Here is a 15,359-nt window from a genome sequence, read left to right on the forward strand (position 1 = left end):
TATAAAAAATATAGGCATTATACTAGACTATACACAATTATGTCTAAAGTCAACTTACATTAGAATAACGCTTCAATATGGTGAACTTGCTTGTAGTCAATGTTATATTTGGCATAAGTGGAGCTATAATGTGCTCAGCAAATAATACAATACTCATTAGTGCTTGCCATTTTGACCTGTATTAAGTATAAATAACACAAGAATGTATCTTTTACCATACCTTAAATCAAGAAGCAGCTCAGTACTAATATCATCATGTCCTTTTAAGTATAAGATAGTTTCAACTGCACTTTTGCTTGAATGAAAGTTTAATATGAAATAGTTGACTGCTTCATCATCTTTCCAATCAACTTTGTGAGGCAATATTTGATCAATGACACATTCCACAGCTTTAAAATGAAATACCTATAGAGTAACATTAGAAAAATAGTATACTGAATACATAAAGTGCATACTGTTTTTCCAGAGGATAACAGTTCTCTATCTTTCAAAATATTTGGCAATTCTGGCAATCCTTCAGACAGCTCAGCTAGCCAAAATATTTCTTGCTCTATTATACTATAGGCAAGATGAACAGCAGTTATTGTATTAATCAATGGAAAAGGTTCTTCTGAAGCAGCCAGAGGTTCAAATATAATCACTATTTCTCTCAAGACTTTGAACAATATCTGTAAAAAGTATAATTACCAATTTACCATTGTAAGATTAAATTGTTTTACTTCATGAACACTCTCTATTGCTTCTTCACTAAATGGTAGTACTAAATTTTTAATAAAATCATGAAGATAGCAATTATAAAACAACAATGCATCCTCAGAAGGAAGTTTTTCCACATGTTTTACAAATGCTTGATTTGTTGTTGATTCAACCAGGTCTTGAAAAGTTTTCTGTTTGTCTCCTGTATTTAGATTATTTAATAGTTATAGCTGTTAGAATAAATACCTTCATTGAGTCCACTTTTGTGAAGAACAGTGCCAAATGCCGCATTAACTTGATCAATTATTTCCCATGAAAATGGAAACTTACAGCTGTAGTTTCTTCCATTGATATTAATGGATGGAATTGTTGTTGTGGCAATTGTGTCGTAATCAAATGGTAAGAATGATGAGTTACTAAAAAGAGACACCCAAAGAATTTTGAGGCATCCATTGTCACTTTTCAGTAAATTTAAGTTGTTGTTCTTGTTGATGCATGAAATTATGTATGCTAGGATACGTTGCAATTGTGTATCAATAGCCTTTTTGATGGAGTTAACAAGAGTGAAGCTAGCTTGCAGCTTCGATCTATCCATTGCTGCATCAATAGCCCAATTGTTAGGATTGGGAAGGAGATCATCTCTTTGTTGAAGGAGATCTTCAATTCTCATAAGAAGGCAACTGGTAAAATTGACTGATACTAAAAGGATACAATAGTTAAAATCATTAATGCTCATACAAAAATTGCAATCACTAACCATCTTGTGTATTGAAATTATTTGATATTAACTGCAGCAATAACTCAATTACATATTCCATTTGCTGATATGTACCAACAGAAATGATCATAGACACGGAAACTTGAACATTGTCTCTGACCCTCTCACCAACATTAAACTCATCAGGTACTTCATCTTTCTTCTCAATAAGCATATGAAAGAATTTATGTAGTGGCTCAGAGATGGCACATTGGAGAACTTGCTTCACTCCAGAGTGGCATGTCAGTTCATCAATATGAGTACAAATCCAAGATCCACCTTGAAATGAAGCAAACGATGTGCCACCAGCTACTCGAGGTAGTTGAATTATAAATACAACATGAGTGACACCACTGATAGTTATTCTTTGTCCTTCGTCCATGAGGCGGTGCCTAGCACAAGCAATGAGATCAGTCTTTTTTTCTCCATATTCACATTGAACAATGAGTAGCTTTTTTTCTTCATACTCTGATGCATAGACCGTTCTATACAGAAGAAAAAGTTTTAAAATGCTAAGCTATTCCATTTGAGCATGACACAGCAGCTTGTATATTTTAATTTTTACTTTATGTCATTTGAAAAATCCATCTCAGTATGAAAGTCTGAAAGTTGGAATATTTTGATGCTATTTATACCAAGTCCTTGTGCCAGTGTAGCAATGTAATTTTGAGTCAATAGCGGCCCAAAAGTTGTAATCTGCAAAAATAAATGATTTAAATAAGATTCAAAGTGCTCAATATACTTGTATCATAGCACCATCTTCTCCTGATTTCTCAATGGCACTGAAAAGGAACTGTATCATTGAAAAATGTTGCTGCTCCTCAAAAAAAACCCTAAAAGCCCAATCTTTTGTCATTGTATCACATTTGGCACTGTTTGATTTCAGGCGAGTTACTGCATCAATTGAAGCTGTTTGAAGGAGAAAAGCAATGCTGTCATTATATACCTAATTCAAAATAAAAGCTTTCCTTGGTCATATAGATTATAATACCTCTTTTTCATCTTGTTCCTTAATATTACTAACATGGAGAACAACAGAGGATGGGGTATCTTCTTGAAAACCAACAAAAGAATCTGATGCAAGAAATCTATGCATACAGTATAAAAATTGAATTGCTATAAAAACTAATTAACCTTTTTCCATTGTGTTCAACATTAGCAAATTCATCTACCCATTTTCTAATCTTTTTTGCTAGCACCTTTTGCTGGGGTGTTAAAATAGTATTGGACACTACAAAGTGTTTCTCTAAACGATTGATGAGTGCTGCTGGGAACTGTTTGAAGACACGATCTCTTTCAGCTATAATAATGAGACGGAAATTAGGATCAACACGACATTTTATTCTGTATGATCGTAATCCAAGATCAACATAGCGCCCTGTAGGCAGCTCTGTGTAACACTGGTTAAGGACATCATAGAGACTTTCGTAGATTTGTTCATAATTCAATAATACAACTGGAATACCTTTCTCCATACAAACTTTGATTTTGTTGATGTTAACACAAACTTGAGTGTATTCCGTATCTTTTGGAAAGCTACTACCATAAAACACAAATAACTTTTCATCTTTTGTCAATAGTTTATTCTGAAGAATTTGCAGAGCAGATTGATTTTCTGTAATGTATAATAAGTAGCGATTTTCCTGCTTTGGCAAATCTTCATTGGTTTGAATTTTTAGTGGTTGGACACTTTCTTTGACAATTTCAAGAGCTTCACTTTCCGTTCCTTTCATTTCTATAAGTAAGTCAGGATTAGGTAGTTCTTCCAGCGGATCGATTTTGGTGTGCCCACTGAAGTTACGCAATATAATACGTCGATAATCTTCAGAACTTGGTGGTGCATCCTTGTCTATGCATTTCCAGCATATCATTTTAATCAATGTATAAAAATCTCTCAATCCAAAAAATTCTCGAGCTTCATCTTTGTCACTGTTTTCACCTTCTTCTTGTTTGACACAAATCTTTTGGTACATTTCAGCTAATGCATCAAATGATTTTGTCAATTCGCTTCTCAAATTATCATCTTTTACCATGTTAGCAATCCCATATGCACTCTTAATTAGTTCCTGTGGTTCAGGTGGGCATCTAGTAACCATAATACCTCTGTTCATTTTAGCTGGATCAAGGGCCCAGTTAGAAATGCCTATAAAAGCTACTCTTTCTTCTGGTTTTATATCCATTGCATAAGGATCAGCTCCAGAAGTACCATCCTCAAGATATGGATGCAATACTTTCAGTGGGAGGCCAGGAGCATCCTCTGCTAAACCGATTTCCTCCAAAACAACTACTGAAGCAAATTTAGCAGTATCTTGACTTTTTTGAAAGTTCATTGCTTCCTCAAAAACATCAATCAGTGATTTGGTAGTAGAGAATTGATTACATTGGTAAGGAAAGATTTGAACTTGTTTTAGATGTTGCAGAAGCTCATTAGAAGAGTACCTTCCTTGCATGGAATTACTAACTATTGACTTTGCCAATGACTTAGAGCTACCTGGTTTACCAACAATGAATAATGGCAGTCTGTTTTCAATACAAACAACCATCATAAATATGTTTTCACGTAAGGCAGCATTATGAGCAATATTACTGGGAATATTCATAGCAATGAGGAATACATTTTGAATTCTAACAATAATTGTCAAGTAAAGATAAAACATTACTATTATTTACCTGTTAATTTCATTGACAAAGAAAGAGATATTTTCTTGATCAGTTGATCCTGGAAGTTTATATTCATTTATAAAACATTTAATTATTCTCTCAAGAAAAGGTTCCCGATCAGTAAGTCTGGCATAATAGCACACACTTACAGAATAAATTAAAGCGCGTGTGATGTCATTTAACTCCTATTAATATCACACTTAGTAATAAAAAGCAATATTGTGTAATACAACACCTGGTAATTATCTTGATCAATAGTTTCATCATTTAGAATTTGTTCTGTCAGCTTCTTTTTGATGATATCAACACTACACAATTTCTCCAGAAACCACTTAAAAAGAATCATTGCTCGAACAACATCTCTTAAACTGACATATTTGCACTCATTCTATGTAGAAAGTTTTAATATAACTTCAACTTTTTTCAATTAAAAAAATAAATTTTTTTACTTTTTGTTCTCTCATAAAAGCTTGACATTCACAAAGAACATGTTCCACAAATGTCTGGATAGCTTCAAGTTGAGAGGATATGCATTTACATCCAGAAAGCTATTGTATTTGTATACGAATGTAACAATTAACACTCATATGTTCATAAATATACCTGATTCTTGACTATTTTTTCAATATATTCATTTTCAGTTTTTCCAGTGACAGTACCAAAGTCATAAACATAGCGATACATGCTTTCTGGAAGAGGAAGAACTCGATACACTAGTTTACGTAGTGGAAGTTGACCTAATTGAGGAATTATGCATGGTATAACATTTTATTGACAAACCTAATTTTGGAGTTTTTTCTCCATCTTTTAAGTAAAATCCCAGTCCAGCTTTTTGTAAACTTTTTATAGTTTCATCATCATGTCTATAGAAATACTAAATACCTTTAATTTTTATAATAATTTACATCCTATATGGGTTGCAAGCAGCAGCAAACTTGAGCTCTTCAGGAATAACTGCTTTGCCATTCAAAGTTCTGTCACATATAACTTCTTTGATTAATCCCAGTGCTTCTGTAGTGTTGACTTCATCAAAGAACAAAACAGTATAGTTACACTTTCCTTTGTTTTCTATTGCTAGTTTGGCAGCTGATTCAACTTCAGAATAAATACGATCTGCATTAATACCACCATGAACCTAAATAAATTGGTTCGGCAATGATGTAAACTAGACACTGATCAAACCTTTAAACATATCAATGTCTTAGATTTAAATGCTTTGTCTTGCATTTCACACAAATATCTTAAAAGTCTTGTTTTGCCACATCCAGTTTCACCAATCATAATGACAGGAATACCACACCTTTGATACATGTATGTGTAATTCATAGTCTTAAAAAGAAGGGAGCATTTACCTGAATTTCATGTGTATGGCTAGCATTTTCATTAAATTATCAACAGTCAGTACATATGTACTATCTGAGTCTATTTTTTCTAGGTCAAGTTCATTTCCTTTCTTAATTTCTGGAATACCCAAAACTCTGATTAATTTGAGGATCATCTTTTGCCTAGTAAACACAGTTAAATATGATTTCCTTCATTTACAATCAAATTACTTGTCCCAGCTTCTGTAGTCTTCTTGAAAGCACACAGCATTATGATGCAACACATTTCTCAATGTTTTGTCCATGAATTTGTGTTCAATGACTTGCTTATTATTGTAATCTAATAAATTACCATCCTCATCAACCCATAGACCCAAAAATGTCATAGTGTATCCATCTTGGTTAAAGAACAGATATGGATGAGAGCTAAAATAAGTTCATATGTTAATACTAGTAAAACTCTGAATTATACCATGCATCCCATTTTTTAGAGATATCATCATTTTGACTTTTGACGGAATCACTAATTGAAGGTTCTGTAAATTCCTGGAAAAAGTAAATGAAAATTTTCTGCAAAATTTATGTACATACTTTAGCCATTAAAATAGAAAATTTCACAATAAATTTTTTAAACCCTTTAAAATCATCAACAGAACAATATGGCGATTGCTCACAATCATACAAATGTGCATTTAGGAACTGTATAAAGTTTCTGATATCTGACCATGATGGCTCAATAGATTTACTTAAAGTATATCTGTATTGATATAAAAGAAAGTGATTAAGGCATACAGTTATAGTAGTTTCTTACTCCAATAGACATTCTAAACACTCCTTTCCTGTCCCTTCAGGTTTTTTTAAATGTGTCAATTTAAACTGATCCAAATCCTGATTAGCTTTCATTCTTCTTAAGTACTGATAAACACGCTGTACACTTTCCTCCTTAAATACATGTTCATCCATCGAAACAAACAAATCTATTAAAATGAATTTATTAAGGTGACACTTGCAAGGTAATATTATACTTGATTTTGGATTATCTTGCACTTTGTTAGGCAATTCACAGATAGTTTGAGGAAAATATGACAACAAGGAGTATACACTGGGTAAAACTTCCTATTGTAACAAAAAATTGAATTAAAGTATAAATCTATCAAAAATTATTTTACTAACTTCTGATGGCATATCGTCTGAACTTTCTAAATCTAACTTGGTTAAAGTGCACTCTACAACACAAACTTGTTTTTCTACTCTTCTCCAAATGTTACCATGCTCATCATCCAATCCTCCTAGTACGATAATTTTAAACAATAGCCAGTCAATTTGTTCAATCATCTATTAAATAAAAAGAAATAAAAATATAAAATGTAAAAAATTACATCTTGTGCTATGTTGAAGTGTATCAGTTGTGGATAAGCATCAGTAGGATCTTGTTTGCATTCTTCCATCAATTCCAGGACATGACGGACTGAAACTTCAGGACCATGGATAGGAACATTAACATAACTTGGTTTTTCGGAACTGTTAATGGTAGTGATCATTTCAGCCATTCTTTTCACACGAAGAGTTTTCCCCATACCAGTACATCTTGATGCAACAATATGAACATTTTTATTCAATGATATCAAAGTTTGTCTATTAATTTACGCAACAATAAAGAATATTGTTATTATACCTAACCTTTCTTGATCAGATGATGCTTTAATATCACTTGATACTTGTAGATCAATATGAGCAGAAATGTACTTGGCTATATCATCATCAGATGGCAATTTTGGAAATTTTCTTAAGTAAAGACTCAATCTTGATGCCAAATGATTTCTAGCTTGGTCTTTTGCATTGATCAGTACAACAATTCTAAAATCTTTAAAAATTATAATATCTTAATATTAGTAATATGCTATAAAAATACTTTTTGATCCTTGTATTATTACTTCTAGATTATCTAGTGCCTTCTCAGAAACACTAAATGGTAGCTGGTCAGCATTAACAAGGCAAAATAATCTCTTCTTTTCTTCATCATTGACTGCACGATGCCATAATAAAGTTACCTATGCATGATTTTAAATCTTATCTGTTAATGTGATAAATTTACTTCTTCAACTGTGGTATCTCTAGTGCATATCAGAACTTCTTCATGTGTGGGTAGAGGCTTTTTTTGATCAGCCATATACAGAAATAAAAGTGCTTTCCATGTAGATGCTGAAATTAATGTACAATTGTGGAAGTAAATGAAAAATAATTATTACCATATTATAAAATGCATAACATACCTGCATCAATAGCAAGTAAATTTATTTTTCCTTCTTCCACCAATGTGCTATGTACATGCCTCTTTTCAAAGCTTACAGAAACCTCTTGATATGCCAATTCTTTAAGAAATTCTCCAAGTTCAACAAAGTCTAGGTATTCTCCTTTTTCTACCTCCATTTTTACAGATAAGGGAACCTGAGAATATTTAGTAGCACTCCTATAATAAAAATTTTTGTGCAAAAAGTTTATTAATTTTAATATTTTACCATTCATGCTCATTATTTGTGGGATTAGCTTCAGTATACCTTCCCACATGTAGATCAGAGGCAATTTCTCTTGCTATTTGAAGATTTTGTTTTGCTTTTCGAACTGCTTCAATAGCAATTTCTAAGCTATATTCTTCCTCAAGGAGCTCCAATACCAAAGGGTTATCTTCACTTATTGCATCTTCCTCATCAGTGTCCACATTCATTATTGTTGATAGTTCAACATCTTCTTCATCTTTATATTTATGTTCATTTTCTTCGCACCATTCACGTACTTCATCTTCATCAGCATCTTCTTCCAATTCTGAGAAAGCAGCCAATATTAAAGAGATTTTGAATTCATAATCATCACGTAGGGCTTTTAATACTTCTTTTCTTTCATCACTTAGTGAACCAAGATCAAATGCAGGTAGTGCAGATTTATTAGCAAAAATATTTCTATTCTGAGCTGGCATTCCTAATGGTGTCATATTTTTATTCATCGTTTTGACTGCATTATGTAAAGATGACAAAATGTGGTCATTAGATGGATTTGGAGTGACTGATAGCAGCAGCTGCTTTAATGAATGAGATGCTACAGATTCTGGATTCTTTTTTAATTTTCCAAGTTCTTTTCGAAGATCCAACAACTGCTGAGATGTGTAGTAGTTTAAATGAGGGTATTGCTTTCTGTATTTTTCAACACTTTTCTGCCAATTTTTTAAATCTTTATCCATTGAATCAATTGTTGCATCGAAATCAGATTTTTTGTACTCACTACATCCACACACTAAATGAAAATGAGTGTAATCCATCAGGCCAGCTTCTTGTAGTTGTATCAATAAAAGAGCTATTCCTTCAATTTTTGAAAGTGTCTAAACAAAAATTAGAGCAATAGATATCAATCTGAACTAACCTCAATAAATTTATTGACTTTATCAGCATTTTCGGCAGCAACCAAAACTAATTTGCTTTGCAATTCTCTAAGGTCATCTAGTCGAAAGATTTTTTGCTGCTCTGTTTGATCCTGAGCCAATCTCATTCTCAAACAAACTGCATCATCAGGAGAATGAATAATTCTTCCTGGAATAGCTTCAATGTAGTAGATTCCTCTTGTGTTAATGGAATCCATTTGCTCTACGTTACTTTTTTGAAAATCAGATAGCGATTCCTCCACTCTTTTCAACTCTCCAAGTCGAGCAGTACAAGAAGCCTATAAAATGAAATATTAGATTTAACCAACACATTAATCATTAGTATGTTTACTGTTATTTTCATTAAGTTTTGGCGTTCATCAATTAATGGCCACATGGCTTTACAACGGTTGATTAAGGCTTCACAGCTTTCTTTTTGATCAACTTCATAAATCAAAGGAGCAAATGCACTTCCAAATTTTAGAAGGTCTTGTAGAAGTTGCTTTACCAAATCGCCATCCATAGTTTGATTAGCAACTTGAACAACATTCTGTAATTGACCAAGATCTATAAAAATATAGCCACAAATGAAGTTAAGTTACAATTTAGCCATACTTACTTAATGCTACACTCCTGACCCATTCTACTAAGCTCATGCAAGAACAAAAAGTCTCTAGACAAGCTCTGCGATGTGGAACATCAGCAATATCTTTAAGAATATCAGCTGTTTCAGCTGCAGTACTCTCAACAGTTGCAAGAGTGACATCATCAGCATTTTCAAGACCCTAATGGTAGAATATTTGTTCTAATTATTAATCTGGTGTTTTTTACCTCTTTAGGCAATAATGCTTCTATAGCATTGAAGTCTCCAGTCAACCCTAAAGTTTTTTTTAGCTGCATCAATGTTTGAGCAGAATATGAGTACCGGCACAACTCTTGATAATCTAAAATTTTTTGGGCAGCATCTCTAATCCAGTTTTCATCAGGCTCATTAACAGCACAACACCACTTCTTTAATTCTTTATTTAGTGTCACTTTGTCTGATATGTCATTAAAAAGATACTCAACCTTTTTTAATGGCAATTGCAATCCATTATGAAGCAGACCCAGATCTTTTTTAAATTCTTTAAACATTGGCCTCCACAACTCCTCTACTGCATCTTTGAAATTTGAAGTGGAATTTTTGTGTTTTAAAAGGTATTCACCCTTCCACTTAAGAAACACTTTAGCAAAAACTTTTGAAGATATCTCTTCATGATTAGTTAAACGAAACACTTCTTCAATGACTTCTTGAGGTATATCAATGTGGCAAAATTTATATGTTACTTCATCTCCAATGTATTGCCAAAGTAAGTTAACAGGAGTCCTGGTATAATCATTTTTCAATTCTTGCTTTATTCTTGTTGCCTCTTCTGTTGTGAAAAAAAACATAATTATATCTAATAAAATTGATAAACTGACAAACCTTCAGAAAATTCACTGAAAGTATGAGCAAAATGTTGTAATTTTTTGTTTCTTTCTGTAAAGGACTTGTAAGATCTTATTTCTTTCTCAAGTTCTTTTGCTGTTACTTTAAAATCACTAAACATCCTCAATAAAAGAAAATCCTTGACTATTTCAAGTGTTTTGGGAATCTCTCCTGCATTTTGAATATCTTCTATTTGACTGGGCGTTATCTGTCGGGATGCTAAATCTTTAAAAAAATTATGAAGATAATTTCTGGCCTGTTCACACAAAGAACGGCCAATCTGTTCCTCCTGAGTTGAAAGAGGTCCAGTACTAACAAGAATAGTTTCTAAAAATTAGTACACAAATATCAAGAATTTATATTAATGCACATCTACCATAATATATCTCCATTGTAATTACCCATGAAGTTGTAAATAATGATGCAAAAGAAACAATGAACGTTGGGTACATTGATGAAAGTATAGCTCCTAAAATTTGACTGACTTCAGTGGGTGAGCCTCCTTTAAGAGAAGCTAAAACTTCGGATGACTCTTTATCCTAGTAAAAAAAATAATATGTAAAGCAATGAATGACCAAACCAACTTCAATATCTTTTACAGATTGTAAGATGCTATTTAGTAATGCAGACGTAACCTCTGGATGCAAGTCACTGGTGGATAAAATATTTGTCTTTTTTTCAATATCAATCTGCAAAAACTATATATTAGCTTTCACATAAGATATACTAACTTACTTTACTCAAACGCTGAGATAGCACTGAATTGCATGTTGTAATAAAATTTTTCTGGGAAAATGAATAAATACTACTCCAATCCTACAATCAAAACAAATAAAAATATTTATTAATGATAACTATTTCTTACACCAAGTTCTAGCATAATTTCTCCTAGAAGTAAATTCTGTCCATGGGCTATCTCCATCCACCTAAATATTAATCCACTCAACTGTTTCATTGATGTTTCCAAAAAACCCTGATCATCTAGCGCTTGAAATTTATCAAGTACAGTAAGGAAGAGTTGAACTGAAGCTCTGAATAGAGTGGAGTCCGCGATACTTTCATTTACGAATTTGCGGACAATTTTGTTGGCCCCTTTAAAACAAAGTTTTATCTCTTCTTTGGAACAATCTCTAAAAAATATTAACAAATTTATAATTGGTATAAATAAGAATTTTACAATTGTCTTAAAGGATTAATCAAACACTGAAGTCCTCTAGTAAGCTCCTCAATCTATCAAAAAAATTTTTAACTAGTATGCCTTATTTTTGTTATTACTTCATCATTTTCTGTAAAAGCAATTTCATCAAGACATATATATCCAACTTTCCAGCAAATGAGTGGCACCATTTCAGGATAATCTCGACTATAAATAAACATATCTTTATATGGGCAAAGCAGTACAAATGCTCGAGACATTAACCAATCATGTTTAAAATACGGTTGAATTATACTCAACGCAAACCTGTTGAAATAAAAATACAATGAACTAAATACATATATCTACCTCGATTCATTTGGGTAAAAATCCTTTACTTGAATGCCACAAAACACATTCTTGAAATCGCATATTCCTTTCACCTTATCAGTAGCGTTGAACAGTTTGTATGGCTTTCCAAAACTAAATCCATAAAGTTTGATGGCATGAAGTAAAGGTAAAATGCCAATCCATTCATGACCTTTCTTTAATATGAAACTATTGCACAAGCTAATAACAACTGGGCAAATTATATTATTCCTAAAAATATAATTAATTCATGCACTTTAAGAATAATGGCATTGTTATACCTAAATTCAGGACTAAACTTAGAAAGTATTGAAGTGCCTTTAGGGAATTCAGATTCAGGAAGATGAAGGCTTTTTGCCAAATTTTTACTAAAATTTTCATCAGTGTGAAAATTTCTTTCAGAAAAGAAATTCAAAAAAAAAAGTAAATCAACAACTATCAGACCACTAAGAAACTTATCCAAATTATTGCTTCCTTTTAAATGGGATGATAATTTTTCCAGCAAAATCTAATATTAGATTATAATATAAGCATATAACTAGGAGTTTCATACCTTAAATGCACTGGAAGAAACTGATTGTTCTTCATAAAGTTGTGTCACTTTCCCTTTTAAGAAACCAAGAGGATGGCATAAATTGTTGAAAATTTGTGAAATTTTTTTTGTATTTTCACTAATATCTGCCTCAACTGCATCAGAATTAATACATATCCATCCTTCTATAATAGCCCAATCAATGTAGAGAGAAAGAGCATTTGAAACAGCTTCAGAATATGGTTTTTTTGTAAAAAACTTGTAAACAAAATTACTAGCACTTGGTTTTATTTCTGCATCATATTGAATATGGGCACCTTTAAATTAAATTGTAAATGTCATTGAATATAATTTTTAGTAGTTACCTTTCTTTAAAACTCTATAAGAATAATCTAAGTTTTCAAATTGTGTTTCACCATTTTTCAAAATTACTACATATTTGTAGCGAAAATATTGTGCATTCCACATGCATGCATCAGGAATAAACAATGTACAGCTATAGAGCCTGACATTTCCAAATTGAAGATCACTGTGAGATTTAAATTTAGCAATAATAATGACCTGTTAATTATCACTTACCATTTAAAGGAATAAGAAAGAGGCTGCCCATTGTTGACTTCTTGTGAAGTCAATGTAAGTTTGAATTGATCTTCCTTTTCAAGACTCCATGCAGACACATCCAGAACAACTTGAAATTTTATTTCCTCTTGTTGTGCATTAACTCTAAAACAAAAATAAAAATAATTGTATAGCACTGGCCTTAATACCTGGTCTTAGATATAATAAGTGCTGAGTTTTTTTCAGGAAACCCTACAAGTTTACCTGAAGACACATTTATTTAATTTCACAAAAATAACATTTTATTACTTTCAATTTCTTCTGCAACAGTTGTCTCACCAATTGTTCTTAAAGCAGATAAAAAGGTATCCCAAGTATATGGGACTGGTATGTCTTTTTTCCATTTTCTCATCAAAGCATCAAAAGATTTTTTCTCATTGACCTTAAGTTGCTCACCTAGATCTTTGCACCTTTTTCCTAATGTTTTAGAATATTTCTTGAGTGCATCAAGTGCCGGTGGATAACTTAAGACAGGTTTTTTTCCTAAAGCATTGCACTTCTGATAATATAGTAGATTTTTCTACTTACCAGAAATTAAAGGAACTTGTTCTTCTCCTACTACTGTGAATTCTGTTTCATCAGCTGCTGTTTCTTCTATGCTGCCATGCCGTTTTGACTTCCATTGCTTTTGATTTGCTGATGTTGTCTTCTCACTGCTTGGTATTACAGAAGATTCATTACTTTTCTTTCTTTTAAGTTTATTTTCTTTTTCTAACAGCTCGTCATTTTCATTTTGACTTGATTCTGAGTCACACAAATCCTCTTCCACTTCTGAATTATCTGAACTTAGCTTTTCTTCTACATTATGCTCATTAATAACTATACTTAATGGTTGTTCCTTACGAGATTTATCTTCATGTTGTTCTTGCTTATTTTCTTCTAATGTTTGATTTTTTGCAGCTTCACTTTGACCTTTGGCGTCTTCAAGCTTATCTTCTTCCAATGTTGGGTTTTCTGCAGAATCACTTTGACCTTTGTCATCTTCATGTTGTCCTTGCTTATTTTGTCCTGATGCTTGATTTTCTGCAGCTTCACTTCGACCTTTGGCATCTTCAAGCTTATCTTCTTCCAATGTTTGGTTTTCTGCAGCTTCACTTTGATCTTTGTCATCTTCATGTTGCCCATGCTTATCTTCTTCTAATGTTTGATTTTCAGCTTGACCTTGACCTTTGCAATTTGCCCTTTGTTGTTCTTGACCTTCTCCTGGATCAGGTTTAGAAGCTAATTCTTCTGACTTCTTTTGCATATCTCCATTTTTATCTTTCCTCAACTCATCTAAAATGAATTGTAAAACAAGAAGTTGCAATATCATTTTAACCCTTCTTTGTTAATAAAATTCTCCTTACCAGCATTTGTGAATCTAGCAGATTCAGCAGCTTCCTTTTCTCCTTCTAAATTTTCCAAACCTTGCTCTCCTTCTACTTTCTGCTTGCTGCATTTTATTTGAGATCCGTCTTCACTCTGTTCTTGCTTATTTCTTTTAGATGTCTCTTGTTCATCTGCAATTTGAGGTGTTGCTTCATTGTGTTTTGATGCCAACTTTTCTTGCATATGTAAAAGCTCATCACCTTTAACTCCTCTCTTTTGCTTCATCTGCAATAATTCATCTAAAAAGTGAAGACATTGAAGTAAAACAACATATATTCTCGTACAAAATATGTTTCTTTTTTGTGTATGTTAGTCTAAAAATAACTGGATATAATATTTGAACTACAATGGAACCTCTAAATAACAGACACATTATTTTGCTTCCGTTCAAATTTTTTTACACGAGCTTGAACACAAATCTAATACTTAGGACTACTAATGTCCTACTTTAATTAGCACACAACAAAAGTTATAATACTCGGAAATTGTTAATCTACAGAAATGGATTTGGATCTCAGGATCAAGATCACATGTGCAGAAACACGCAAACACACCTATAGACATGGTCATGGTCAAAGATACAAAGTCATGACAATAGATATTATACTTACAAGTATATATAATCTATGATCAAACCATTTTCGAAGTAAACAGTAGTAGTCCACTTGGATAATGGTCTGGCTGCTATAAACAACCCCGAAAGTTACCCTAACACCTTCAACCTATGGAAAGGTGTTAGTCCATATCTATAGTTAAGCATGCATGTAGCTACCAGGAGTCTTGCCAAAAGGGGTATTAGAAATGAAAAGAAATGCCAAAACAAGAATCTCCAATGTAGTTAGGAGTCCCCTAGTTATGTTAGGAGTCCTCATGGTTGGGCTTAGGGTTTATAGTTCTTTTTTTTATTTTAGAGCATACCCTAGTCATGCTAGGAGTTCTACTTCTGTTAGGAGTCTCCTACTTTTGTTGTTGTTCTGGTTTCTTTCTGCTTCTGGCTTCACTTCATTTCTACTTTTACTAC

General features: G+C 32.5%; 1 protein-coding gene across 1 annotated transcript in view; it reads right to left on the reverse strand.

The window, feature by feature from the left end:
- Positions 1-49: 49 nt before the first annotated feature.
- The window catches only part of LOC109583589 (E3 ubiquitin-protein ligase rnf213-alpha-like), a 21,473-nt gene continuing 6,163 nt past the window's right edge, over positions 50-15,359 (reverse strand). Inside the window, exons 2-52 of the mRNA XM_019999004.1 lie at positions 14,317-14,577; positions 13,814-14,245; positions 13,499-13,768; positions 13,220-13,453; positions 13,120-13,174; positions 12,932-13,075; positions 12,718-12,881; positions 12,374-12,669; positions 12,102-12,328; positions 11,821-12,051; positions 11,592-11,778; positions 11,494-11,546; positions 11,182-11,446; positions 11,052-11,132; positions 10,901-11,005; positions 10,693-10,855; positions 10,314-10,643; positions 9,680-10,260; positions 9,468-9,633; positions 9,201-9,415; positions 8,851-9,147; positions 7,956-8,809; positions 7,710-7,906; positions 7,532-7,638; positions 7,349-7,487; positions 7,117-7,300; positions 6,816-7,071; positions 6,610-6,771; positions 6,462-6,552; positions 6,248-6,413; positions 6,028-6,193; positions 5,909-5,982; positions 5,668-5,862; positions 5,467-5,619; positions 5,297-5,414; positions 5,020-5,249; positions 4,895-4,977; positions 4,718-4,851; positions 4,564-4,662; positions 4,350-4,502; positions 4,124-4,299; positions 2,588-4,078; positions 2,445-2,541; positions 2,196-2,399; positions 2,019-2,149; positions 1,454-1,938; positions 943-1,395; positions 720-898; positions 456-668; positions 221-405; positions 50-176 (exon numbers count right to left, since the gene is read on the reverse strand). Coding sequence (XP_019854563.1) covers positions 50-176; positions 221-405; positions 456-668; positions 720-898; positions 943-1,395; positions 1,454-1,938; positions 2,019-2,149; positions 2,196-2,399; positions 2,445-2,541; positions 2,588-4,078; positions 4,124-4,299; positions 4,350-4,502; positions 4,564-4,662; positions 4,718-4,851; positions 4,895-4,977; positions 5,020-5,249; positions 5,297-5,414; positions 5,467-5,619; positions 5,668-5,862; positions 5,909-5,982; positions 6,028-6,193; positions 6,248-6,413; positions 6,462-6,552; positions 6,610-6,771; positions 6,816-7,071; positions 7,117-7,300; positions 7,349-7,487; positions 7,532-7,638; positions 7,710-7,906; positions 7,956-8,809; positions 8,851-9,147; positions 9,201-9,415; positions 9,468-9,633; positions 9,680-10,260; positions 10,314-10,643; positions 10,693-10,855; positions 10,901-11,005; positions 11,052-11,132; positions 11,182-11,446; positions 11,494-11,546; positions 11,592-11,778; positions 11,821-12,051; positions 12,102-12,328; positions 12,374-12,669; positions 12,718-12,881; positions 12,932-13,075; positions 13,120-13,174; positions 13,220-13,453; positions 13,499-13,768; positions 13,814-14,245; positions 14,317-14,577 — 12,059 coding nt within the window. The remainder of the gene's footprint in view (positions 177-220; positions 406-455; positions 669-719; positions 899-942; positions 1,396-1,453; positions 1,939-2,018; positions 2,150-2,195; positions 2,400-2,444; positions 2,542-2,587; positions 4,079-4,123; positions 4,300-4,349; positions 4,503-4,563; positions 4,663-4,717; positions 4,852-4,894; positions 4,978-5,019; positions 5,250-5,296; positions 5,415-5,466; positions 5,620-5,667; positions 5,863-5,908; positions 5,983-6,027; positions 6,194-6,247; positions 6,414-6,461; positions 6,553-6,609; positions 6,772-6,815; positions 7,072-7,116; positions 7,301-7,348; positions 7,488-7,531; positions 7,639-7,709; positions 7,907-7,955; positions 8,810-8,850; positions 9,148-9,200; positions 9,416-9,467; positions 9,634-9,679; positions 10,261-10,313; positions 10,644-10,692; positions 10,856-10,900; positions 11,006-11,051; positions 11,133-11,181; positions 11,447-11,493; positions 11,547-11,591; positions 11,779-11,820; positions 12,052-12,101; positions 12,329-12,373; positions 12,670-12,717; positions 12,882-12,931; positions 13,076-13,119; positions 13,175-13,219; positions 13,454-13,498; positions 13,769-13,813; positions 14,246-14,316; positions 14,578-15,359) is intronic.

The sequence above is a fragment of the Amphimedon queenslandica genome, unplaced genomic scaffold, assembly GCF_000090795.2.
Source record: "Amphimedon queenslandica unplaced genomic scaffold, v1.1 AMPQUscaffold_13295, whole genome shotgun sequence".
NCBI lineage: Eukaryota > Metazoa > Porifera > Demospongiae > Haplosclerida > Niphatidae > Amphimedon > Amphimedon queenslandica.